General features: G+C 40.7%; 1 protein-coding gene across 1 annotated transcript in view; it reads left to right on the forward strand.

Annotated features, from left to right (window-relative positions):
• Positions 1–26,221, forward strand: part of LOC122178204 (cohesin subunit SA-2-like) — a 57,370-nt gene that overhangs the window by 29,707 nt on the left and 1,442 nt on the right. Inside the window, exons 14-32 of the mRNA XM_042868243.1 lie at positions 3,699–3,806; positions 5,711–5,819; positions 6,677–6,794; positions 7,635–7,738; positions 8,172–8,264; positions 8,366–8,455; positions 9,448–9,651; positions 11,010–11,086; positions 12,069–12,156; positions 13,044–13,121; positions 15,016–15,108; positions 15,819–15,987; positions 17,499–17,650; positions 18,420–18,521; positions 19,802–19,956; positions 20,056–20,184; positions 23,720–23,910; positions 24,830–25,004; positions 25,291–25,384. Of these exons, the coding sequence (XP_042724177.1) occupies positions 3,699–3,806; positions 5,711–5,819; positions 6,677–6,794; positions 7,635–7,738; positions 8,172–8,264; positions 8,366–8,455; positions 9,448–9,651; positions 11,010–11,086; positions 12,069–12,156; positions 13,044–13,121; positions 15,016–15,108; positions 15,819–15,987; positions 17,499–17,650; positions 18,420–18,521; positions 19,802–19,956; positions 20,056–20,184; positions 23,720–23,910; positions 24,830–25,004; positions 25,291–25,384 (2,329 nt within the window). The remainder of the gene's footprint in view (positions 1–3,698; positions 3,807–5,710; positions 5,820–6,676; positions 6,795–7,634; positions 7,739–8,171; positions 8,265–8,365; positions 8,456–9,447; positions 9,652–11,009; positions 11,087–12,068; positions 12,157–13,043; positions 13,122–15,015; positions 15,109–15,818; positions 15,988–17,498; positions 17,651–18,419; positions 18,522–19,801; positions 19,957–20,055; positions 20,185–23,719; positions 23,911–24,829; positions 25,005–25,290; positions 25,385–26,221) is intronic.

The following is a 26,221-nucleotide window of genomic DNA, read 5'->3' on the forward strand; positions in this document are numbered from 1 at the left end:
AATTGCAGCACGCTGCATACCAGCAAAAGGGAATGGCATGGAGCTCCTCACAGCTCCTCTGTGATTCATCCAGGCCCACACTCCTGTTAAGGTGGAGTTAGGGCAGTCCTTTAGAAGAGTGAAGCCTATTACAAACTAAGCAGAAGTGAAAGACCAAAATGTACCAAAGGCAGGTGCTTTCTGCTCTGCCTGCTCTTTTTTTTTTTTCCCACCTTTACAGGTTTTTACTTTTCTAAAAGTTAATCTTCAGCAACTCTTCGTCATCGAACGCCTCTGTTCAGGAACCTTTATGTTTATTGTGAAATCTTATCTTTCCTGTCTGAAGAACTGACAACAAATGAGGAATGCCTGTCTCCTATGCTTATATTTCTTAGCCAAAACAGAATACCATACAGCACCTTTGTAATGTGCTTCTTCCTCTCCTCTGTCACAGCATAGCCATGGAATCACAGTGCGACATCTTAATTCTATTTTAAAGTGCCTAGGGAAGTATTCTTGTTATGCTATTGTATGGCTACCACGTTGTTCTTCTCTTGTTCAACACAAAAATGCTGTTTTGAAACACATCTTATGACAGCAGGGTGGATAGAAGGAAATGACATTTTTAAGTATAAAAATCAGCTACTGTATTCTGCTTGCTCAAACAGAATGCTACCAAAAGGTGTTTTTTGGATGGTAGTGCTTAATGCATTAGTAATGATTTTGTAATGTATTCGCAGATTTTGGTATTTAATTAGAATTTATTTTAAATGCAAAATAAACTAGTTTGTTTTGAGGTGCTGTACCTTGGTACCAGTGTCTGTATACCATGTGCCAAATCTTTCTCTATGTGATTTTTTCCTGTCGTTAAGAGCAAAAAGAGTAAAGTGGAAAAGCTTTGAAAAGTGCATCAAGTGTATTTTTATTTTATTTTGTGGTTTTGGTTGCTGTCCATGATATAAGCAGTAGCACAGACCACGATAGGTGATTCCAGCAGTCATATATAGTCACGTCTCTTTCATGCAGTGAAAAAGAACAAAAGGGAAGGCAGGGAATCTTTCAGCTGGTGCCACAGGCAGAACAAAATGGGTCTGTGATCTCTCTCTAGAAGATCCCAGCTTCTCTACGCTATGTTCGCACTGAAGCACAGAGAAAATGGTGTGTCATGACATTGGTATGTGGAAAGCCATGCCTGTTTAGGTGTCTAAAAATAAACACTGGCAGGCACTTCTGGTTTAACCTTTATCTGTTGCTTGGCATTCTGAGGGCTGTAAGTTTGCAGCAGTATTATTGCTGTATTTAAAGTATTCTTTGAATGCGTGCTTATTGGTTTATGCATGTAAAAAGAAAGGCACTGATTATTACTGGTAGTTGCAGCAGTATAGCCAGGTGTTGCTACTTCCAGAGGCAAGTAAAACCCCCTAAGCTCTCACTTGAGTGGGAGTACTGACTGTAAACCTCACTGTCTCACAGACAGTAGATGAACAGTATGTGGACAGCAGTGATATTACTTAGAGGCATTTCCTCTCATTCCACAGCCTCTGTGCTACTAGGGGCTGCTTTGTAAGTGGTCAGAGCTGTTTCAATTGACCTACTCTTGCTGTGAGGAGAGAAAATAACACTGCTCTGGACTAGTGTAAGTGGGGTGAAGTCCTAACCTCTTTGAAGGCAAAGTTAAAAAGGAGGTTGGAATTTCATTTGCATTGGCAAGACAAAATCTGTAACTTCTACCCAGGGAGACTGCAGGCATGCTACTGAGTGCTTTGCCTAAATTATTTAGATAACTCAGGGAATTTTTTTTTTTTAATTAGGGACACACAGCTCTCACTGTTTCTGTGAACGTGCAAAGAAGGGGGAAACATGGCCTATGAAGATGAGTAAATTCAAATATCACTGAATCATTAAGATTGGAAAAGACTTCTCTATCATCTAGTCAATACATCGTTCTACCCACCATGCCCACTGACCACGTCCCTCAGTGCCACATCCACACGGTTCTTGACCATGTATCACGGTGTGCTTACACCAAAATTTCTTCTTTTTCAAGCTTCATTCCCTAACGTTCGTGGTATCTCAGGACGCACCAATACTTGTTCAGAAATGCTAAAGCACCATGTTACCTTAACATCTCCTTTTTTAACAACAGTAAACACATTTTTACACTATTTCCCCAGTTCTATAGATGGCTGGATGAGAATCACATGAACATTTTCCTTTATACTCATTACATGATATCTATGTATATTGAGAGCACTTTCTATTTGTTCTGTTACCACAGCTATATACTCAAGGGAACTGCATGTTAAAAGAGGCTGCCAGAACCTGCTGGAATTTCTTTTTGATTGAGGGCAAGCATTATCTTGCAGGATTGACCCATCAGTTTTGGAGGCAGACCATCAGCACTTCCATTTAAATACCTTTTTACTGTGCCAGTGGCCATTATAAACAAATTCAGAAAAACTGTGGAAGATTCAAGTGATACATAAGTAAATACGTAGTAAAGATAAAATTCATGAGGTTTCAACTTCTATAAATGAGAAGTTGTGGGTTTTGAGAAATGAGTGCTTCCTCTTTCCCATTGCTTTAACTCATAGCCTGTGCTACAAAAAGTATTTTTAATCAACACCCCAGCTATGCTCTCACCTAATGAGATCTCACTCCATTTCAGTTAGGTTTGAGGATAATGTTTTCGGGCCTTGTGACTTGTGAGGTTGCTAAAGGATGCACTAGGATTGGAGACAAACAGGCGAGCATAGGAAGGGGTGCTAATTTTCTGAAGGCATTGGTCCCACCAAATGGAAAGCACAAATGCTCAGTTTTAGAAGTGGTACTGGATTGCAGCTGCAAGTGGCTTTATACTGTCACTATCTGAGAGCTGATCACAACAATAAATAAGAAGTCTTTCACCTGGTTGCAAAGAGCAGAAGGATCTGATATGTTGCTGTTTCATTCTCTCATGTAGTTTAGCTGAACGACTTTGCAATTGCAGTAGAAAGCAAGCAATTTGAAACTGTAACCTTTGTTTTGGTCTTCACTTCTGTTATCTCCTCTTTGGATTATTCAACCTTGATGCTTCAATTTCATGTTTTGTAAAGCAGTTGATACTAACACAATTGCTAACTCCCATAGAGTGTTCTAGGTTTATTAGTCGCCTGTGATATTTTAAAAATTGGTAGCTGAATGGCTGTCAAAAAAATTGTGATTTTCAGTGTGTTTGGACAGAAAGGTTGCACTCATAAGCATGCTACCAAGTATGTGTTTTGATTTCTTATTGTGTGTGACACTGTGTAGGCCCAGTGTAACAGAGTACAAGCTTTAAAATACTGTGCTAATGCATTTTGGAAGAGTTTGTACTGTAAGATGGAGGCTTCTTGTTATTTAATTGTCTATGACAATAAGCATAGATGCATCATTTTTCTCTTTGATCATTATTGCTCTTTTTTATCATGGCCACTAATCAACCTTAGTAATACTTTAAGTTAATATTCTGTCCATAGAGTGGGCCTTATTACTCATAGCTTGTACAAGCCTCAATTTGTCTATAAAATGAGTAAAAAATGCTGCTATTTCCATTTGATTACGTATTTAGACATGTCCTACAAAATATTAGCTATGTAAACAAGTTGCAAGGCATCAGGTCCAGTAAAACTGGACATCTCATTCATTGTGTTCCGTGCAGATAAACCTGAACTGTAACTTCTGTTGTTATTTTTGCCTAGGAACTGTGAGGACGTGTTATCAGCTGCAGACTGTGAGACCTTATACCAGTTTGTTTATACCACACACCGTCCACTTGCAGTAGCAGCTGGGGAATTCCTGTATAAAAGGTATCTCTATCTGCCTGCCTACCTCTTGCATATTCTCATTTGTTTCAGAATGAAGGTGGATTTATTTAAGAGGGGTATTAAGCATTCATTTTTTTTCTGCTGGAAGTATATGCCATGAGGATAGTAGATGTGCTTTCTTCTCCTGAATCAGAAGAGAAATTCTGTCTGGGGGTAATCATTTGTTTCCCTGCACAGCGCTCCCCAGTAGGCATGAGAAAAGTTGCAAGCCTAACACAGAGAATATGAAACAACTGACTGATCCACAGACACCATCCTACTTTGAGAGTATGCCTCCTTTCTTCTTTCTTTTCCTGTTGCGTTCCTCCTTACAAGCTAATTCATCACCTGGCAACTGCTGCATTTCCATAGCATTGGTGATTAATCACAAAAATGGCCTCCTCTTTTCCCTTTTGGAAGTTGCCTTGTACATTGTAAAGGCTTTTGAACAATGAGAGATGCAACAGATTAAAAAGCCCTCCCAGTTTTGTGTCAGGTAATGAAGTACAGGGTTTATCTTCCCCAGGAGTGATTCTTATAAATGGGCTTCTTATAACAATGGTTGCATGAAGTGAATGGAGTTGATGTGCTAAAAAGAGAAGAAATAAATTTTCTGTCTCTGTGGCTGAGGAAAGTGATTTTATGTTACAAAAAGAAATGAAAATAAAACTATTTAGGCAAGACTTTTGCCTGAATTCAGAAATAATGATTTGTGTTTTTCACATATGCAGAATCTTCTCCTAGCTGCCTGTTGCTATCTAGCTGAACTGCTGACATGCTAGAGTTTGTGTTGCCACATCCAACAGAAAGACAAAATAAGATAAATTTCTCTTTTAATGAATCTTCTATCTCATCTGCTAGCATTTTCTGCTTGACCCAATGTTCTATCATAAATCAGCTGTTTTTCCTCCCAGAACATGGCTGTCTTTTGCTGCTAAACTGATTGCCTTGGTAACTTGACTTTTTATTCTCAGCTTCCCAGTGCAGCATAGACACTCTGATCCTCTAAACCTTTTCCTTGTTCTTTGCCCTGTTCTCTGTGACTCTGGTATTAGTACAGAAACATCTTTTCTGGTGTGATAGAAATATTAGTGACAACTTCCTTTTCCTAGTTGTACTGATAAAAATTTCAGTATAATGGTTTTTGGTTTTTTTTTCTTTTTCTTCTTGGTGTACATATGAAATCTCAGTGTCTGCATTTTTAATGTCGATTAGTTACAGAGCTGGCATAAATTATACCAGCAGAAGCACTTTCTGAAAGTATAAGCTTATACTGACACTGAGTAGTGTGGTCCTGCTCTTAAATCCAAGCCATTTAGGCCTCTGAATCTATGGGAATGGCATTCCTGTATGTGTTTTGGGATTAAAACTTCTTATGAGCAGTGCATTCGTGCTCATTTAGGCTAAGGAGGAAAATGGAAATATCATATTGTGAGCAGTTTTTCCACTGTGTTTGTAAAATTGAGTATGTTGTAAATTGCCTCTTGCAAATACAAGATGCTATACTATCTTCAAGAAGAGGTACACTAGTGGTTGGGTAGCAATATTTTTACTGAGTTAATGTTTAATTTCAGTCTAGAGCTAACCCCTTCTGCAGTATGAGAAAATGTTTATCTCAGAGTATGTTCAACACTGTGGAATCTGCATCTGTCGTCCAGAAAGTTGGCAGGGTACTTTTAAAGTATCAGAAATTATCTCTGCATCCGCAGGGACAGCAGATCTCTCATAATGGAAAGCAATCTAATCTCTTTTCCTTTCATCTCCTAAGAAAGTCTAATATGATTTAGAGTAAGTATGTATTTAGAAAAAATACAGTCATGGGGCTCTTGAAAGAATTTGTGTTGTATTGGCAAACGAGCATAAAGGGAATGTGGCAGAACTGAATTGGCTTCCTTTTCTGTTGGCAGGCTGCTTAGTCATGAGGGAGGTGAAGAAGTTTTGTGCAAAGGAGAAAAGAAGGTTGGAGCAAACACTGACCAGCTGAAAAGATTAATACGTTTTTTCCTGGAGAGTGAGGTGAGGAGAACAGCCCCTGCAATACAAACCTTTTCAATCCAGTGATGCATGTTAAATCAAGTACTGGCTTCCATTTGGAGAGTATTTCTAGTTGTGATCTCTGCAATGTTGGTATTTGGGATGTTCTCACTCTCTAGGATGAGTTGTTAAAGACAGAATTGAGTGTTTCTGTTCTGTTGTTTTAAGGCTGATTTACAGCTATGCTAATGAAGAGAATCAAAGCTGAAGCAGCTTCTGAAAGCAACTTGAAGGACTAATGCCACCATGTGAATGGGTTTTGGTACATGTCTGCATCTTAGTGCAGGTAGATGGGGGTTGCTGTACCGTGGCTCTGCGCTCAGAGTGAAGTGGTGTTTCTGAAATTTTATCAGATTAAGTGCTGTGCTTTACTATTTAGCTTTTGCAGTGGTGTAGACAGATGTCTGGTCGAAGTGTCTGAGGCACAGCCATTTTACATATGTGTGTAAAGAATTTCAGGCATAATTATCTAAATTATCAACTTACTTGTTATCAACCTTGTTGTCCCAAGGTTGGATTTTTTGTTATTAACAGCAATATAAAAGCAATATGGAAACTAGATTTAGAGGTTATTTAAATTACAAAGGAAACATACTGAAATCAGAGAAAAAGAACAGCTTTTTTCCTGCTTTTTCTGCTTTTTTCCCTGCTTACTTGCTTTGTAATAGACTAACGATGTTGTTTAAATGCCGATTAGCCTCAGACTAAATATGTTGGAATACTGTGTGTAAATGTATGTTTGAACGACAACTTTGTAATTGGAAAAAAGAGGAGAGGAACATATGAACCTTGTGTTTCTTTTACTGATGCTTCTATAAGCTTGTATTTTTAATCCCTAGCTACACAAACATGTTGCATACCTCATAGACAGCTTGTGGGACTGGGCAGGCAAATTCCTGAAGGACTGGGAATGCATGACCACTCTTCTGTTAAAAGATGGTGAAGGAGATGGAAAAGGTGGGTGAGCAAAGAGGTTATCTTTGTCCAAATTAATCTCTTGATGTTGTTTTTGAACTTTGCTTCAGCTAGCTTAGTACCATTCCATGTTGTAGTGCTCTTTGATCCTGGATCGTGGCCCCCAAGAGCCACGAAGCATATGTGACTCAGTGCCCTGCCAATGTGATACTTGTAACAACATAGTTGTTTTATTTAGTATTCTGTATTTATGTAACGTTAGTTTAGAAGCTTTGCAAGAATACTTGTGTAAACAAGCTTAAGTAGCATTCACTTCTTTTGTTTGTTTGCCCAAAAGATGAGAATCTCAAAATATTAAGAGATTGAAGCACAGTATTTTTGGGCTACTATTCATGCCTGGAGAGGAAAAGGACAATGTGTTGAGTTCGTTGACATCTTACACGTTAAAGAGCTAGAGTTTTGTTAAACAATGTTTTAAAGTGAACTTAAATCATGGTTGTTTTAGTGGAACAGGAGGCAGTTGTGTGTGTGCAATTCAAGTTTGCAGACCCAATAACTTGAAGCATTTTGAAGCTCAAAGAAGCAGGCTTATACTAAATGAGACAGTAGTCAGCAAGGGTAAGCCTTAGTGAAGCCGTGTGTGTTGCTGATATATTGTTAGGAAGTTTTCTTAGGGGACAAATAATTGCTGCTGTGTTCACTAAAGGTAGAAAATAATTTTCTTCAAATTAAATCAAACACTCTTGAAATGTTTATTTAGCAGCATCTTTCTGTAGTGTTTTTCTGCAGTTATCCAGATAAATGGGTGGGTTTTTCCTTAGCTGTTGATGCATCTTTGTTTTGCTTTTGTGTGATGCTGAAAGGAGACTGATTTATTTACAGTGCTGAATGATGCTCAGGAAAGTGTTCTCATTGAAATTATCCTCGCAACGGTTAGAGAAGCAGCTGAAGGTCATCCTCCAGTGGGCAGAGGTGCAGCCAAAAAAGTCAGTGCATCTTATTCTCATTCACTGTGCTTTGATCACTTTTATTTTGCCTTACGTGCTTTGCCAGATAGCATATTCCTATATCTCTAGGAATTAAATGGCTTATTTTTATGAAATGGCACGTTGTCTGTTGACATGTAGGTCTTATTAGTGGTGGATGTTGAAGGGGATGAGCATTAGGTAAAAGCCATATGAAGTAAGTTATTGACAAATGGTGAACATTTTATCCACGCAGTATAGTTGTCCAGTGATTTGCATCTAATTTAAGGTTAACAAGAAAATCAAAAAGCATCTGGTTGTCTCCATGGAATAGTATCTTTATACGGGCTTCATTTGGTTTAGATAAAGGCATCTAAGTTAACCTTGGATTACATGTAAAATTCCACTCAGACCTAAGAGACTTTATAATTGAAACAAAATGCTTTGTCTGCAGATTCTGTCAGTAAAAGAGAAGAAAATACAATCAGAAGATTGTACCAAAATTACTGAACATTTTATTATGGTGCTTCCTCAGCTCTTGGCAAAGGTAACTAACAGCTGCTCTGTGAATGCATGTTGAATATTTCATTAAAATTCCTGCAGTGCACTCATATCCTGTTTTTTTTCTTTTTTTTTTTTTCACTGCAGTATTCAACAGATGCACAAAAAGTGGCAAATCTTCTGCAGATTCCACAGTATTACGATCTAGATGTTTACAGCACAGGACATCTAGAGAAGGTGAATAGGAATTGGGATAGTTGGTGCATGTGCAGTGTGCTAATTTTATGACAGTACACAGTTTTGTGTGACTTGGAACAAATATGAGCCTGTTGAAACAGAAATAAATGGCCTCATACCTTGAGGAAAGTGGTCTTATTCAGGCTTTGCTTCTCAATTTAGGGCTGCCAGAGAAGAGCCTTGTGCTTGTCAATTGTCAGCATCATCAGATGTGCTGTGACTGGCTCCAGTGGGTGGTAGTTTTTGGTTTCATCTGATAGGCCTGCCCTGGGGTTTTTCAATGTTGGATAGAAAGAGAGTGGGTTATCCTGTGTGGCTAAGCTGGCTCCTTCCAGGAGTTTACTACAGAATAGGTTTCATGCTCCTTGAAAGCTGACTCCCAGCTGCTAGGGGATGGTAGTCACTGAAAGATAAGAATAGGGATAGTATAACTGCTGATGGGAAAGGGATGGTCAGAAACGGATAGATGAAATCCTTGAAATGGTTTAAAGTGTTCTTAAGCAAGAATGTTTGCAGAGAGGTAAGATTAACTTACTTTCAGCACAGAATGTTAGCTGGAAGAAAATCAGTGGCACAGTACAAGTTCCCTCTTCTCCATATAGGTGAAAATCACTTGCTGAGCTTCACTTGATCTGAAACAGCCTCCATCCTCTGCTACCAGAGGAGACAACTTCTGTTGTTTGGAGACACTCCTTTCCTTTGGAAAGACATTTTTATTCCCTCCTATTGTCTCAATTATTATATTAAACTTAAAAGTTTATTATAGTAAACAGCTACTTCATTTTTAGGAAGATCTAGAGACAATAATAATGAAAAAGAGCTACAAACCCATTGGTATCCACTGGTCCTACCCCTCTGCTCCTTAGACTGGTGTTTATTTCATGCTGGTTATATAACCTATAGAGAGAGATTCATGGACCAAGTGAAATATATCTGAAGTTTAAGTGGTTTTAGGTACATTTTACCTCTAATACCCGTTTTGTCACTTGCAGCATTTGGATGCTTTGCTGAGTGAGATAAAAGGCATTGTGGCCAAACACTCTGACTTGTCTGTCCTCGAGGCTTCCTCCAGGACTTACTGTATCCTCTGCAGTGAAAAAATGGCTATCTACAGCAAGGTGGATTGTGCCCGCACTCAGCTGATAGATGAGTTGATGGGACAGCTTAACCAGCTACTAGATGGCTTCTGGCAGAAGGTGAGTGTGACTCGTTGTGGAGATAAGCAGACTGTTTCCATATGAAAACAGAAGAGGAAAAAACAATTCTTTGCCTGCTGTTTTGAGTGGAACAGAGCTTTCAAAGGTGGATTTTGCTCTTCTAAAAAAAACTGATGATTTGTGTTTTCTTAAGTGAGTGTACTAGTAGGAATAGAGTGAAAATAATACATGAGCACAGCAGCAGCAGGGCATTTTATGTCTTCTGGGTGTTCTGGAAGTGGGTTCCACAAATGTAGAATTACAATGCCAAAGATACATTGTATAAGATCATCTAAGAAGTACCAGAGATCTAAGGTGATGAGGCTGTTCTCCAAGTGGTACATTTCTGCATTTCTTCATATTTGACTGTATGCAAGATGCCCTTCATAGTGTGACTTTGACTGTAGGAGAAAAAAAATTAGTAATGCTGATTGCATAGCACTGGGGTCTCTGAAATGATGGCTTTCCCCTCGAAGGAGGACTGCAGAGTCTCCCTCAAAGTTCTTTAGTTCTAAAAAGCAGAAACAGCTGGTTGTGATATGAATAGCTTGCTGGCTGAAATGAACAACAGAAGCCTGCAGCTGATCTGATCAACTGTGCCGTCACGAACAGGTGTCGTGCCATGGAATGAGAGTTAACACTGGCAGGTTTTTATTGGACCCTGGAATATTGTAAAATGTGTCAAGCCAAAAAATTCCCTAACCTCAGATTGGATTTATTTTGTTGGTCTTAAATAGATATCTGTGTCAATGTGGGATAATGTGTACTTATGAGAAATAACATAAGCGCTAGACCAGGGGATTCCTCAACTCCTTCATAGTGTAATCCATATCTAAATAAAGAGATTTTTCTCCTGCGACCCCTCCCTTCTAATTCTTGGTTGCATATACCATCTTCCATAATCACGTAGCATCCTTGTGGAAACTGCAGCAATTGCATCTATGGGAAAGTATTTAATGTATTTTTAGCTATCTTTGAATGTGATCTGGCAGCTGGAAGCAACCAGATCACAGCACCACGTGAACAGTTAGCTTTCCAGAGATACCTAGCAACCGATGTGAAGTTTAGCACTTCTGTGTTAGCCTAATTGCTAGTTTTACATTGTTAGCAGTGCTGTAGTTTAGAGAGGCTGCTGTGGATTCAGTAGCAATAGAGACACTTAGAACATTTCTGTGCCGACTACACATTGCTTTCTTTGTACTGTAGAGGAAGGCATAAGTAGTGTGGTGGAAGGTGTAAGGACTGGGGAGAGCTGGAGGAGAGTAATTCAAGCCTTTGGGTTGGTTGGGAAGAGCATAGCAGTTACTTTGCCCTGTGCTGACTAATTCCTTTCTCTTTCCCAAACCTGCAAAATTTAGGAAGAAGGATTTTGTACGGATGCAGGAGAAATTTCCCAGATGCACTCTGCTTTGAGAAGAATAGCAGCTTTTCATAAGTGAGATTTTATTTACATAATGCTGTTTTATTTTGCCATATACTTAAATGTTGCTTTATCAGATGCCAAGTGAGAATTGTTCACACTGGTTGAGTTTAGTAAGATTTTCACAAGGGAAGGAAAATGGTCCCTATGAGAGACATCATGGGGTTTAGTTTTTGCTGAACAGAGCTGTAGTCTTGGCTTATGGATTTTTTTTGTTTGTTTTGTTACTGGCAATGGAGCATCAGCCCTATTTGGGGCTAAGAAGAGTGTGTTATAGAGTTGGGATGTCAGAGTGGACACAGAGCTTCTCTCAGCTGGGTCATTGTGGTGCCTCCCTCCTAACAGGGTGCTGTTGCACTGCCTTATGGTCAGCACTGGTGGTCAGTCTGAAGAAGGTGCAGTGAGTGCTGTCTCTCAGCAAATGCAGTCTGTTTTTGTTTTGATTCATTTGATCTTTTGTTAGAACGTGATTTTCTCAAAAGATTGTTTCTCTAGGAGTTGTTCACCAAGTAAATTATCATACAAGGTAGTACAGAGTTGGGGAAATGGCCTTCTGCTTCATGTGTCCTTTGCTAATCCATGCTAGTGCTACTCTGGTTATTCAAAGCAAAGCTTACGTTGAGCTGCAAACACCTGTGAATATAAGAAACACTCTTCTAAAGTTTCTATGAAGGAATTTTTTGTTCAATCTTCTTGAGAACTTATTGAATGGATTGCTCAGGAAGAGGAATATAAGCAAGGTTTTTTTTTTTTTTTCCTCACAGAGACTGCAGTTTTGTTGCAGGAGTGCAGACTGTAAAGCTTCAGACCGAAGGTTGCAGCAGTTGGCCGTGAAAAGCTTAATTTCCTTCCCCCTGACATTTAGTAATTAGTTATCTAAGGTTACTGCTGTACACCAGATGAAGGCAAAAGTAGGATTCACTTAACCTATTTGGTCAGATGAGATTTCAGTTCTTGATTAGCACGTCATCATTGTTTTCTTTTATTCCACTTGCAGTGCCCATGATCTCACCAAGTGGAATTTGTATGACAAGACTTTGAAGTTACTGCAGTTTGAAATGGAACATGGGAGTTTGTCTGTTCTGGTGAGTTGCTGATACTTAACATTAAAAGAACTTTGAGTTGCTGAAAGCCGGACAATTAGAAAGTATTAAATAATGCTATGTATCAACATTGTATGAGACAGAAAGGTACACTTTCCTCGTCTCAGTCTGGGAAACTGAGGCTTTGGTATAAAGTGGTTGGAATCAATTAATATAAGACATTATATGGAATAGTTGGGACTGGGAGGGTCCTCTTCTGGTTTGCACGAAATCAGACATTGGAATACCTTGTACCTGTTGATTGCAAATTGACACTCAGTGAGAAGAGTTTGTAGTTACTTGTCTCAGCTGCAGCCTTTTGTTTGTCTGGTTGCCTCAACTCAAACACTGGCTGTGCAGAGACAGAGGTATATTATGGAATTACAAGGTGAAGTACTCCTAGCGCTTGTAGATGTTGATCAGACCCCATTTTCAAAAGAGAATTTGGAATTATTTGGCAAAGAGTCAACCAGAGAACAAGACTCTGCAGCCAGTGTGTGAAGGTAGACTCCTTTAAATGGAGCATCAGAGCACAGATGTTTGTCTTCTGCTCCGAATTGCCCTCTGGAGGAATCTGCCTTTCACCAAAGACTGCAGAGAAATCCTAAAAGCTAAGGTAAAGTTAGCCTCTGTTACGTGGTTATACTACTCCCTGTGGTATGTGGTTGTATTCCACTGAACCCATAAGGGTGTCAGAGGTATTCAAAAGCAGCATTTTAGTAATGAAGTTTCTCAGAAGATAATGTTTACTTGTGTATAAACCTATTGAGTTTATGTTGAAGATCTAGATATTTACAGTGCAGGAGTGGTTGTGCAAGCAGCAATCAGAATGCCATGCTTCTTGCTGGCGAGCTTTTCTTGTAAATAAATATATATGTTTTTATTTGCAGGTGATCCTGCCAGCTTTCCAGTGCACATATTTTTCTCTCCTGTGGCAACTAGCTGCAGCTGCAGAAAATTCTGCTAAGGTTGGCCCTTCCACATCATTTTGTGCTTCTAGAAATTGAAGATATTTTTCTATTCTCAAATATGCATTTTCTTGAGGAAACCAAACTGAGCTGGAGCATTCTCCTTCTCTCTCTGACAATATCCTCTCCTTTCCCTTCCTTTCCTTTCTCTCCCCAACTCTACTCCTCTCCTCTTTTTCCTATTGTTTTTCAAGTTCTTATGACTTTTCAGTGTGCAAGAGAGTAAATGAACAACAGTATGCCTCTATTTTTACTGCAGAACATGTGCAGTGAATTCCTAGTGCTTAATGGAGATAAAGAACTTGTTCCACTGCCAAGCAGTTTGTTGTTTTCTTTTTTTAAGCGACGAAGGATATTCAGTGAAAACTCCAGAAAGCTCTGTTGCTTTGCTTTATTTTTATTCTCTTGTTTTACTTATATATAATGTGACATACCACTTTCTTCAAAATTTCAACCTAATTTCTTCAGTGAACTACTTACCTTCCCACTTGGCTTTACATGGTGTCAGACACTGCCAGATACTCCAGAAGGCATTCTAGTTTAAGACACACAGGGAGGAAGACTCTTTTTTACTTAGATTGATATATGAATGCATACATGTGTAGTTTCTCCTGACTACCCTGAGTGTTGCAGTTTCAGTTACTCTGTCCCCTTCCTTCTGGTGTTCATGTGTGTACAGAATGGGACAGTGACAGGAGCATTTGTTTTGAGTGAGAAATGCTAGCTGGGAGGTTACCCCGTTTGGTGACTGATTCACTATCTATTCCTGTCCCATTCCATTCCTGAGTGGATGTCTGCATCTCGCTGCTCTAGTATGTTCTGCCTTCCAATCCAGACACTATTAGCTTGCCTGATAATGGGGCAGGACCATTTTTAAGTTGGCCTTTTATTATGGGAGTAGATTTTGATTGGAAGCACAATGTTACGGCCCACTCTGCAGGACCAAATCTGGTTGTTGGCAGAGAGGGAAGTTCCAAGAGCAAAAAAGAATGTTTCCTGGGCAGCAGCCCCAGGACTGTTTCTTCCCTCTAATGGGGTTAAGGCAATGTTTTGCCTCCCCTTCTGTTTTTTCTTAGTAGGCTCTGGGATGGATCCCCCTTCTTATTAAGATATACTTGCATAGCACTAGAGCCAGGCCTGGTGTTAGAGCATTCCTCTTCTGTTGATTGCTCCAAGCTCAGTGCAGTGCAGCAGCTGGGATCTGGAGAAAGATCAGAAAGTCTTATGTAGCTGTGGGCAAATCAAATACACTGTCTTAAGTAATAGAGGTGTCTGTGAGGAGCAAAGTTAGCAGTGTAGTTAAACTGAGTTCCCTCTGAAGTCAGTAGAAGGAAAGAGAAGAGCAACTCCAGAGGCAGCTCATATGCTGGGTGTGGAAAGTTAGGTGGGATGGATTAGAGTTTGAATGACTCCACTCCTGTCTGTAAAGTGGAAATCATTGTCACTGCTTCATAAGGATAAGCTGAAGTACATTCTGCATACCTTGTAGTTGCTTGGAGGGCTGTGTAAGGAGATAAATGCTATCAGAGCAACTAAACCTACAAGTGGAGAATCAAAGTTTGTGACTTCCTGAACACCTCAAGCCTCAGCAAGTGTGGCAGATGCACATATACCATTATTTATCACCTTTCTGTATCAGAGTGGGAGCAAGAAGTATGTATTTTTATGGACTGACTCTTTTATTCTAGCTATCAGCCCTGAAAACAAAATGTAGTTTTTAAATTCATGGCTGCTGCTTCTGTGAGATTCCATCTTCTTTCGTAATGTCATCAGCTGTGCTCTATTAAATGAGTAGTGGTAACGGAAATAAAAGTGCAGTTGTTGTTTGTTATAAAATTCTCTATTGAAACACAGTCTCTAAAATCTTTGTCACTTTCCTTACATATGTTTTTAGAAGGCTCTTTTGGCATTAAGAAGAGAGCTGAGGCGTTTCAGTGAGATTTGCATGTGCTTCCTTCACCATAAAGAAAAAGATGTAAGAGAAAAGGTCTGTGTTCTTATATCACTTAACTGACGTTTGTGCTCGGTCCTTCTTTGAATGCCTTTCTTTCTTTTCATAGCAGCATTTCCTTCAACTGATTCTTGAATTTTTTTGTCTCTTAGCAGAGAAAAAGCTTTTTAAAATAAACAACCCTCAACGATTTATTTGAGATGAAAATTAAAGTTATGTTAATTAAAATGCTACAAAAGTTAGTGCTTTAGTCAAATATAGCTATGTCTGCTTGAATCTGCTGAATCAAGGCCTGATTCTGAGTGACTCAGTTTGCCTTTCGATGATTGCTTTTTTTTCTGATTAGGCTGATCACTGTACTGGTTGCTGTCATTGCTTTTAATGCTTTGCTGTGAACATCACGTAAGAGATGAAACATTTGGAGAAATTGCCCAATGATTCACATGTTAAAAAGAGAGATTGTGGTGTAATAGAGTACTTATTCCTTTCCAGGGGATTTTTAAGATCTTTAGGTGATGTTCATGTGTGGTACTTGTATATACTGTATCCTGAGGTATGGGTTGGGAAGGGCTCAGCCATGGCATTTTATCACAGGCTGGGAAAAACAGAGATCTTTAGCTTATGAGGAGTAAGTAGGGCAGAAATCAGATTTTGACCTGTTGTGTTTGTTGGAGGTGCAAGTTGGAGTTGGCATGAACAGTAACGTGGTCTCTAAATCTTTCATTGGTTTTGTTTGCTCGATGCAGGCCTTCATGATTCTCTGTGACTGGCTGCTGATTTTGAGCCATCAAGATTCAAATAATAATGAAGAAGCAGTAGGACTTCTAGATTACCTTCCCAGCACTTCACTTCAGGAAAAACTGCTTTTCTTTATTCAGGAACATGTTTTTGTGGAGGAAGAAGAGGGAAGCAAAGGTTAGGTATCTTCATTGCTGATGAGACACTACTGTTTTTGCTATTATTTGTTGGTTGCACTTAACATACCTGGAAAGGGGGCTGATTTTTTTTTTTTTTTCTGGCCCCTTTATGTTGTTGTTCAATGAATATAAATTAACTGGTTTGTATCTGATGTGGATCAACCACAGGAAATCAGTACCGATGCACTTCTAGCTAGAAAGGGCTGATGTAATGCACGTATGGCTGGGAATGAGTGGTTTGACTTTGGTGATAGAGATGGTGTTAGCCATCTCTGGGAAGCCTTGAAGTGTGTTACAGCATGACTCTGTCAATGCACAGACTCTAACCAAGCCATCAGAGTAAAGGACTAGTGGATTTTGATGTGACCTGAGCAGCTGTTCACATGGAGTTCTGTTCAGTTTAGGCACCACAAGATTCCAGGTCACGGTGAATATACAAGAAGCGTTGGGCTAAAATTGCAGCTAGAGGAATGTTAGAAGAGAATCCTTGATGGACTCAGGGAGTTTGTAGTATCCTACTCATGGGGCTTATGAAGTCAATTGTGCTTCAAGTTGTCAGTGTTATGTATCGGAAACTGATAGTTTGTCCTGTTTTGGGTTAGATGGCCTTCTGAGATCTGTTTCAAACCTGTTTTGTGTGATGCTTTTAAGTTCTTCCCTCAAAGCCTCCCTGTCATCCCATTGCGGATTTCTTCTTGCACAAGTGACTTTGTTATGCTGTGGGTGTGTAGAGCTTGAATGTTTGCAGAGCTGGCTGCTGGTCCATTTCAGTTTTAACTCTAAATTTGCAGGTGCTTTTGATCAATCTCTTATGTTTGTTTTCAGACCTGCAGTGATGCTGGAAACAGAAATGGTGTGCATCAGAATCACAGATTGAAGACTGGTGCCTTTTGGCACTTGGTAGATTATATTCCTAGCAGTAAGGAGTGTATCACAGCTCTCCTGCTGCAGAAGCTCGCCCAAAACATTTCCATAGTTGTGCTGGAAGACACTTTAAGAGTATTTGCTTTCCACAAGTTGTCCAGCAGGGAATTAACCCATGTTGCAGAGGCTTAATATATTCACAGTGATGTGAGACTGCTGAAGTGTTGGTTTTCTAGCATCTGTGTTATTCTAAGGAAAGAGAAACAAAAAGCGTGGTTACAATACACCTGGTCTTTTCCATTGTTTTGTATTTGTGCCTTTTATTTGGCAGTATGTTTGGTTCTGTTCTCTAGCTGTGAGAATTGTTACACAAGGAGATTCTGACTTGTGGAAATGAGAATCCCTATGAAGATCAGAGCAGAAGATGGTGCAAATAACTCACTTTCACTGTCATCAACTGCAAACTTTGAAGTGGAAATGAAAACCTGTGTTTTCCGACATACACAGAAATGAGTGCCAGCATCTGTTGCTTAGCATGTTGGCTGAACAGCTGAGTCTGTGCTATTCAGATGAAAGATGGTCATTAAAATTGAGCTACCTTGAATAAAGTAGTAGAACAAAGCTTCAGTGCTTTTGTTTCCCTAGGCCTGACAGAAGAGGAGGAGAGGAAGGACGAAAGCTGCAAGCTTGACAACTTGCACAAAAAGCGAAGTCTTCTTGCGGCATATTGCAAGCTAATAGTGTATAATGTGGTGGAGATGACTGCAGCTGCTGAGATCTATAAGCATTATGTGAAGGTAATGTTTATATAAGGTTGCTTTCTCTGTCAGTGCATTTCAGTGCTTGAAAGTGACTCCGCTGTTTGTGAAAGATATGGGGGTAATAGTGCTATGGCTCAGAACCCTTGTGTAATCACAGAAGGGCTATAAAATCAAGCAAGATTGCTTGATTTTTGCTCTGTAGAGGTCATCACTGCAGACAAAGGACTGAAAGTTCAGTAGAGAGCGTATCTGTATGAACATCTGCTCTTTGGTTTCTCCAAAGGGCCATTTCAGAGAAGCAGACTGTGGCTAGGCAGTGTCTGACGCTGAAGGGATCAACATACTTCATACAGCTCGCACAGTTCGCATTCATATGGCCTGGATTTGTGTGCTCAGCTGGTAGAGCTTCAGCTGCTCTGAGGTGTGTTTCAGGAGGGCTGAGAACAGCCCAGAGTGGGCAACTGCCTTGAGTCAACTAAGGGGACAGTGGAATACCTGAATATGGACATTGATCTTCACTGAGCACGCACTGGTTAGATGTATAAAACTCTGTTACTCTCCTCAGGGGGCTTTGTTCTTTTGTAACAACAGTTGCTGTTTTTTACATTACTCGTAAAGGAGCATACCTTTGTTTTGTGTATGGAATAGTAAAGTCCAGTTTTGATATTTTTTTAAAAACTTGGATGTTCTGATATTGGGAGTGTTTAATAAACTTCTGTGACATGAACACAGTTGTGTATTTTATGTATTCCCAGCACTGTGATAAGGAAATCATAATTCTCATTTGTTTTATTCCTGTTAATAGACCTACAGTGATTTTGGAGACATAATTAAAGAAACCTTAAGCAGGACAAGGCATAGTAACAAAATTCAGAGTGCCAAAACACTGATTCTCTGTCTGCAGCAGGTAAGTTTATGATTAAAGCAGTAGGGTGGGGAGGGTTCTTTATGACAGCTGCATTCATATCAGCATTTTTTGCCTACTTTGCCATAATTATTCAAATTAAACAGAAAGCCTGGTGGAAGAAATTGTTTCCTTGGCCTTGCTTTCTTTTCATAGGTGTTTTTGCACATCTTAAACTCCATTCAGATCATTGCACCTGTTACAAAATGTGTATTTTTGTTTTGGTTTTAATCTTCAAAGGCATAGTGTGTTAAGATTGATGTAATCTTTGAGATTACGGAGCCTTTCTTGGGACGTGGTGGACATCTCTTATCCCTAACAAAGGTTAAGGATATTATTCAGTGTTTTACTGACTACCTTAATTCCTACTGAATTTGAAGAACAACATATGTGTTTGTGGCTGGCCAGCTCTAAGCTCCAGGACTTCCACTATTTTTTCATGGGAGGGAGTGGGGCTCAGCTCTTTTGAAGGGCTTTGCAGCTGCTAACTGATGAGACCAGTCAGCTATTTTAGCAGCTGCTTTTACCAGCTCTGCCCATGACCAGAACTGCTACTAGCCTGGGGTCGTGCTGTAAGCCACAGGGCAGGCTCCTCCCAGGGGCTGCTGATACTTGAGCTTTGCTTATTTCACACGCATTGCCAGGGGCTTAGATCTACAAACCAGCCCCTGAAATCTGATTCTAGATAAAGCTAAGCAGCATTTGGCTACATATATTCTGCTGACACAGTGGGGACTTTGTGTTTATGTATCACATAGGCAACAAACTGCTTCTGGCCTTTGCTTGACCTTGAAAGTTAACGGGTTGAATGAAATGAGCTCCCCCCATGTAGTATTAGGAAAAAGAAAACCACCACTGAAATGTAGAAATTGGACTTGAGACTTGCTTTTGAGACAGTCTCACTCTTGGGAATTGGTCTGTGTTGCCACCAAACTTGTGTGCTGTATCTGCATTCTGATACTCTGAAAACTCAGGCAAATAGTCCTCTTGATTTGGAAGACCCAACAATAGGAGACGGTGTCGGTGGGGCCATCACCTTTAGGAATTGGTTCTCTTTATATACATATATTTTTCTACCTATCTGTCAGAACAGCACTTTTTGAAAGACTTCCTGGTGCTTGTTGCAGCTGTGTGCTATTGGAATATATGGCTTACCTGCTCTTGTGTAAGGCTTCTGTCTGTGTAAGCTAACCGTTGCTTGGCGTGCATCTCTCTGTGTACTCCTGGGGCTTTGTTTGGCTGTAGGATTACATGTGGTTGCTGATCTGGGATTTCTTTTGCAGCTGTTTCAAACACATGCAGCAAGCCAAGACAGCAGTACTGGTGTGGACTTGTCTTCTGCTTCCTTCACAAATATGAAAGAACTTGCACGGCGATTTTCACTAACGTTTGGCTGGGACCAGCTGAAATCTAGAGAGTCTGTTGCCATGATACACAAGTATGTGCCTGTAGCATGGCTTTATCCATGACCATTGAGTTTGTTAGGTTTTTTATATTATTACTCGATTCTCACTCAATTTTTGTTTTCTTTTAATAGGGAGGGGATTGAATTTGCCTTTCAAGGAGCTACTGGAACAGATGGGAAATGCTTGCCTCCTAACTTAAGCTTTCTGTTAATCATCAGTGAATTTTCCAATAAGCTGCTAAAGCCTGACAGAAGAGTAGTGTAAGTTAAGATCTCATTCGCTGTCACGCACAGGTTGTGTTTTGTCTGTCTGTGTACTCAGGGTACTTGACCTTCAGTGATTCAGTGCTAGAGAAGTTGCTCAAGGGCTTTTCAGAGAACTTTTGAAATCAATTTGCCCTTGCAGCTCTTGGCTTTAGAGACACTCATAGAATTTTGCAGTAGCTTTTGTAGTACCTACGTTTGAAGGTGCAGTATCCAGTCATGAGCTCTTTCAGGCATGGTTGTGACACGTGTGGCAGTTCTGAGGGAATGACACTGGCAGAGATTTGCAGCTTGCTAGTGAAGGGGCAAGAAGATTTTTCTGAGAAGGGAAACAGAATATTGAGAATGAGGTAAAACCTGGATCATTGCTTTGTAACAATCAAATTCCACAGGCTCAGGACTGAATCATGAGTTCCATGGAATGGAAATACACATGATTATTAGTAATAGAGATATTTAAACTCGAGAATTTACTGTTTACAGGGAAGTAGGCCACTGATCCGGGTGGCCCTCTGTGTTGTACATTGGTTTATGTATTTAAATATAATATAAGAATGGTATTATTATTTTGGTATTACAGGGCCTTATTCATCTGAACAGAGAGGTGTGACAGCCTTTGGCTGTCTTAGCAGCACTCATTTTTGGCAGGGAAGTAACTTCCTTATTTTTGACCTTTGTCATTGCTTCTCTGGTCAGTGCTGCTTATTTTGGATCTCTGCACTTCAATCCTCTATGTACAGGGCACTCTAATACCTCTTTCCAAATATATGACAGGTATTTCCATTTTTCTGAGAGCACGTTTGATGATGTGGGTGAGTAAGATGAAGCATTAAGACACACCTGCCTTTTTGAATGGTTTAGTGAATTACTCCAGTGTTCATCTTGCTGAGTTCCGTGTAACTTGTTTGTTCCTGTGTCACTTTGTCTGAAATTAGAGGTTAACTTGCACTGGAGTCTTCAACAAAGTTTTATACAACAGATGTCAGAAGTGGTAAAATGTAAAATTTTCTGTTACTTTGCATGACAAATAAAATTAATTGCCCATTGCCAGCTACCCAGACAACAAAAAAAGTGATTAGAACATAAAATGCAGAAAGAGCCAAAAAATCTTTGGCATATATTGGTTACAACCCTCTAAGTCTAAAGTGAGGGTTCTCACTGTCTCAAGTGAGACAGTTCTCACCACCTGTGGATTATCCTTTTTGTTCATGCAGTTTTCTCAGCGAGTGTCTTTGAGATCAAATGCTAGAATTGGTTTTGGAGTGTCTGTCTGTCCACGTTGCCATGATTTGAAAGATCTGTGTGGTGATCCTTGTGCAATGAGTAGATTTCTGTTAACCCGTCTTTGAAAAACGTGATTTCATTTACCTCCAAGGAGTGCTATTTTCAATTAAACAAGGGCAAAACAATTCATCATTGATGTGGGCCGTATCCTTATTATTTTTTTTCCTGTGGCTGTGTTTAACTTCTTGACCAGTGGATATATTCCAGAAGTATATCCCTGAAGGTATTCTATACGCTCAGGTAGGTTCAGTTATTGAAAACTTCTGTGGGACGTACAAAACCGAGCAGGAAACGCTCCTTGAGTTTTAGTCCTTACTGCCTCAGACCCACCCACTGCTGCTGGGAACAAATGGGAAACAATAAAATCACAAAGGGGGAAATTGGCATTTCATCCAGAAATACTTGCAGGCTATTTTTTCTGGAGTAACGATTTCTATTCTGGGAGGCTTAAAACGCCTTGCAGGGGCTGGAGATTATATTTCCACTTAGAAATATTTAGGTTTGGCTGCATCATAAATTACTTGCTGGAATGTTTTGGGTCAACATTAACTTTTAGAAATAAACATCTGGTTACTTTCATTTTTATTATTAATCATAGGTTTGATGTCCAGGTTTGTATATTAACATATGCGGGCGTCCCTTTAACAGATGGGATGCAGAATATGGGCATTTGTTAGAAAGGAGAATAATTTCAACACCAGCAAAGTAAATGGATTTTAACCTCCTCTGCCTGTAATTGCCCAGGCCGTGAAATATCAGACTTGTGGCTTGGTCCGTGCCACGCAAGAAATGAGTTATTGAATAACAAGCAGCACGAAGGGCCTGATGCTGAATCAGTAGGAGCCTTTCCATTGACACGGATAGGAGTTGGGTTAGACCCCTAAGCAGTAGTCACAATACATGCTTGTTTGAAACTGACAAACTCCATCACCAGGGTTTCTTGATTCCCGGCGCCCCCACGGCCCATGACTGTAATTGTTTTGGAGTCAGCGCTGACCCTAACCTCCTCATGGCACCAATTCTGTTTTGTTTTTGCAAAGCAAATGAAATGTCTGATATTTTCCAGGCCACGCTCTTAATCAAAGGAAGAATAATGTACTGTAGAGGCTGGTGTTAAAACTGTCGCTGTTGGTATTTGCCAACGTGAGGTCTGTTTTAGCCACACTGGGCTTGATTTCCAAGTGATGAGCTGTAGCTGAAATGTAGTGAATGTCCAGTTTCAGTCTGAGTCAGACTTTGGTTTTCTTTTCCTATTGTCATGATACAGAAATGGATCATCATAGAATCGTAGAACAGCCTGCGTTGAAAAGGACCACAATGATCATCTGGTTTCAGCCCCCCTGCTCTGTGCAGGGTCGCCAACCACCAGACCAGGCTGCCCAGAGCCACATCCAGCCTGGCCTTGGATGCCTCCAGGGATGGGGCATCCACAGCCTCCTTGGGCCAGAAAGTCAGAAAGAATTTGTCAGAAGCATCCTGGCAAAGGACATTTTTTCAGAAAGAATGTTTGAAGGAAACCTCTTTGCTCCAGAAGAGATGGTAGCTTGGTGATTATTCACCTGGGAGGAGGGCCAGCATCAGGTCTGTGGGTTTACTCAGGCAGAAGGAGGATTTGAAGCAATGCTTTGTGCAGCCTGTTTGTTGTTGTGTCAGCTGCTGTTGTTAGACACTTCAAATTATATTGTGAACCAAAGAGAATTGGATGGAGTTTGGTATGATATTACAGAGAAATGGGTTTTTTTTGGTTGTTTACTTAAAATAATAATAATAATTGACTAAAGAGTCACTCCTGGCAAAAGTACCCCACTTCTTGACCTGCCATCACCTGAGATCTGCTGTGTGCTGCAGTCCTTAGGGCAGAAAAGGGCAACCAGGAGCAGAGGTGTGCCCTCTCAGAGCCCTGCTCTGTTCACGCTGCTCCTGGCAGCAGCAGTTGGCAGTGACTTCGTACATGGCAAGTTCCTTTTTGGAGACTGATGCAGTTCTGTAATTCCTGGGAATCAAGTGTTGTGTCTAAAGATGTGAAGGCATTTGCATTTTAAATATTCACGTATTTTAGAGATACCTGTGGTTGTCAGAAATAAGGAGAGGGATGCTCTTTCTTTTTTCTCCCTTGACAGTTCTGTCTGCACCTTTCGACAGCGAAAGGAAAATACCATCCTAGCAATACCCTGCATAGGTATTGAGTGAAAAAATACTCTTACACTTACAGATCTTACTGATTCTTACACTTGTTTTTTTTTTCTAGGTATGACTACTTACAGAGGTATGTAGCAGAACCACTGCCTTGCAGCCGAGACAAATGGCAGCCATTGCTTTTATACAGAAACTCTTTGTTGGCAAATGAAGATGAGGAGAGCTCCATCCTTGGCAGCTCAGGAGAATGGCCTCCCATGGGCACATCCAAGGCATTGTCTTTCAAAAGGAAATTATCTAACGGTATGAAAACTGACTGTTCTGAATTTGCTGGGACAAAATAAACACAGCTAAAACGCACTTCATGCTTTGCATTAGCAGTACCACATTTTGTTGGGTGCTTATGGACTTTCCAGTTGGAACTGTGGCTTTTGCCTTCAGCTTTATTGTTGCTGACGGTCTCTCAGTCACTGACTGGGAGAAGGTTGGTTGGCCTGGGAGACCTTGCATGACAACTGTGAATTCTCTGTACTGAGGTCTGTGCTACTGGGACTTGGTTCATTGCTTTCAGCTATGAAGGGCATTGCTGCTTTAGGCCCTGCAGATGATTATGAGAGGTGTTTCCAGAGTTTGATTCCCCAGATGATCTGAGCCAAATCATTCTTTGTTGAATTCCTGGGGAACCTCGCCTTCTAAACTAGGTTTCTATTTCTATTCCAAAGAATTGTACTTAGGTGGGCTGCTCTCATCGACTTCCAGTCTGTAAAGAGATATTTCCTGCATGCTTATGTTAGGGATTTAATTAAATGTAGTAAAGCCATAATGAAAACAATTGCCAGTAAAAGTGCTAAGTGCTTTGGGCTTGTGTAATATGGGCAGGAAAGGGAATTTTCCAAAATGACCTTAAGTTTATCTCATCCTTTCTCAGATTTTTTCAGTGGTCCACCTTCAAAAATCTTGTTCTTTATGTCCCAGAGGCCCTTCTTTCTTGAGGGTGATACGGACTCAAGGGTACTGATAGCACTTAAGATTGGGGCCACGATGAGAAATCTAAATTGCAGAAGTGATGAGTGGGCAAATGAAATCCATGAATGCTTTGCTCCTGATCTCCCTTTGAGCTTGGCCTCCATTGCTTCCCAGTAGTGGGAGAGACAGTGCTGTCATAAGTGTCCAGTGTGTGACCTCCAAGGGTGAAGCTGAAGAATAGCTCTCTCTCTTCCAGGGTCTTTGCCTGAAACCAACCATACTGAAGCAGTGAGCCAAGAAGCAGCCTTAGAGCATGCTTCCCACCTTAGCTCTGCAGCAGGGAGAAGCAGAAAGAGGCTGAGATCTCAAGAGAAGCACTTGAAGGAACGTTTGCCACTGCGTTGTGCAGGAGGGCTGCAGAGGAGATGCAGGTGAGAGTTTTATGTCTAAAAAGCTCCTTCATTTGTCCTAGCATCGATAGCTGGAGTTTCTCTAACTGCCTCTCCTTAAGATTTTTGTAATCCTTCTGTGGGCAAAGGTGCAGACCATGCCCTTCAGCTTGTGTGTTTTGTTTCCTCAGATCAATCTCTACATTTGCTCCTTTAGCTCACTTGTCCCCTGATGTCACAGAGCTGCCTTAATCAAATTTGTGCAATGTGAAATCTCTCTTGAAGTGTTTCTTAAGATACAGTTTTCATTTTTCTTTCCCCACCCCAGCAAAGATGAGATTGAGACAGAAGATGTCTCAGTGGAGGGACAGGTGGAAGACACAAGTGAAGATGTTGATGTTGATGTGGTTGGTACAGAACAGGTAATTTTGGACTGTGTCTTCCTGGGTTGAAAAGCACCACAATGATCATCTAGTTTAACCCCCCTGCTATGTGCAGGGTCACCAGCCACCAGACCAGGCTGCCCAGGGCCACATCCAGCCTGGCCTTGAATGCCTCCAGGGATGGGGCATCCACAGCCTCCTTGGACAACCTGTTCCAGTGCGTCACCACCCTCTGTGTGGAAAAACTTCCTCCTTATATCTATCCGAAATCTCCTGTCTCAGTTCAAAACCATATTAGGAGCCCTTTGCTACAGTGCTTCATATTACTGATACCTTGTAGAGATGGCACTGCCATAGGCCTGTAAGGAATATCTGTTTCAGAAATTGTTTGCATTGTGTGTTTCAGATAAAACAAACAAAAAAAAACTTGGTATCAGCCCAGGGCTGTTCCTTGCTTCCTTACCCTTTTCCATTTGGAGTTGTTAGGGAGACTAGATCGTCCCCAAACCAGCTGAGGATTTAAAGGGAAGCACATAAGTGGTGTGGGCTCAGAGTGGCAGCTGGTGTAGCCTGAGGTTTATATTGAGGGCACTGTGCCTCTGGGATCGGGTAGGAGAGTGTAGCCAAACTACAGCTGCCTGTCTGGGTTTCAGCTCAGCTGAGGAATGAGTATTTGGGGCAGTGAAGGAAATGGGAGGGTGGAGTGCATGGACTCAAACAGGCTGTTGTGCATCATGGGTCTTGCAGCAGTAACTGGAATGAAAAGGGAAGAAAAGAGAGGGCACAAGGCTTCTAGGGCTCCAGCTGGTCACTGCCCTTCCTTCCTCTGAAGGTTTGCTGTGCCATCCATTGCAAGGGCTGAGCATGTCCTTCAGG

The sequence above is a fragment of the Lagopus leucura genome, unplaced genomic scaffold (assembly GCF_019238085.1).
Source record: "Lagopus leucura isolate 7727_CA_CO unplaced genomic scaffold, USGS_WTPT01 Super-Scaffold_100001, whole genome shotgun sequence".
Classification (NCBI taxonomy): Eukaryota; Metazoa; Chordata; class Aves; order Galliformes; family Phasianidae; genus Lagopus; species Lagopus leucura.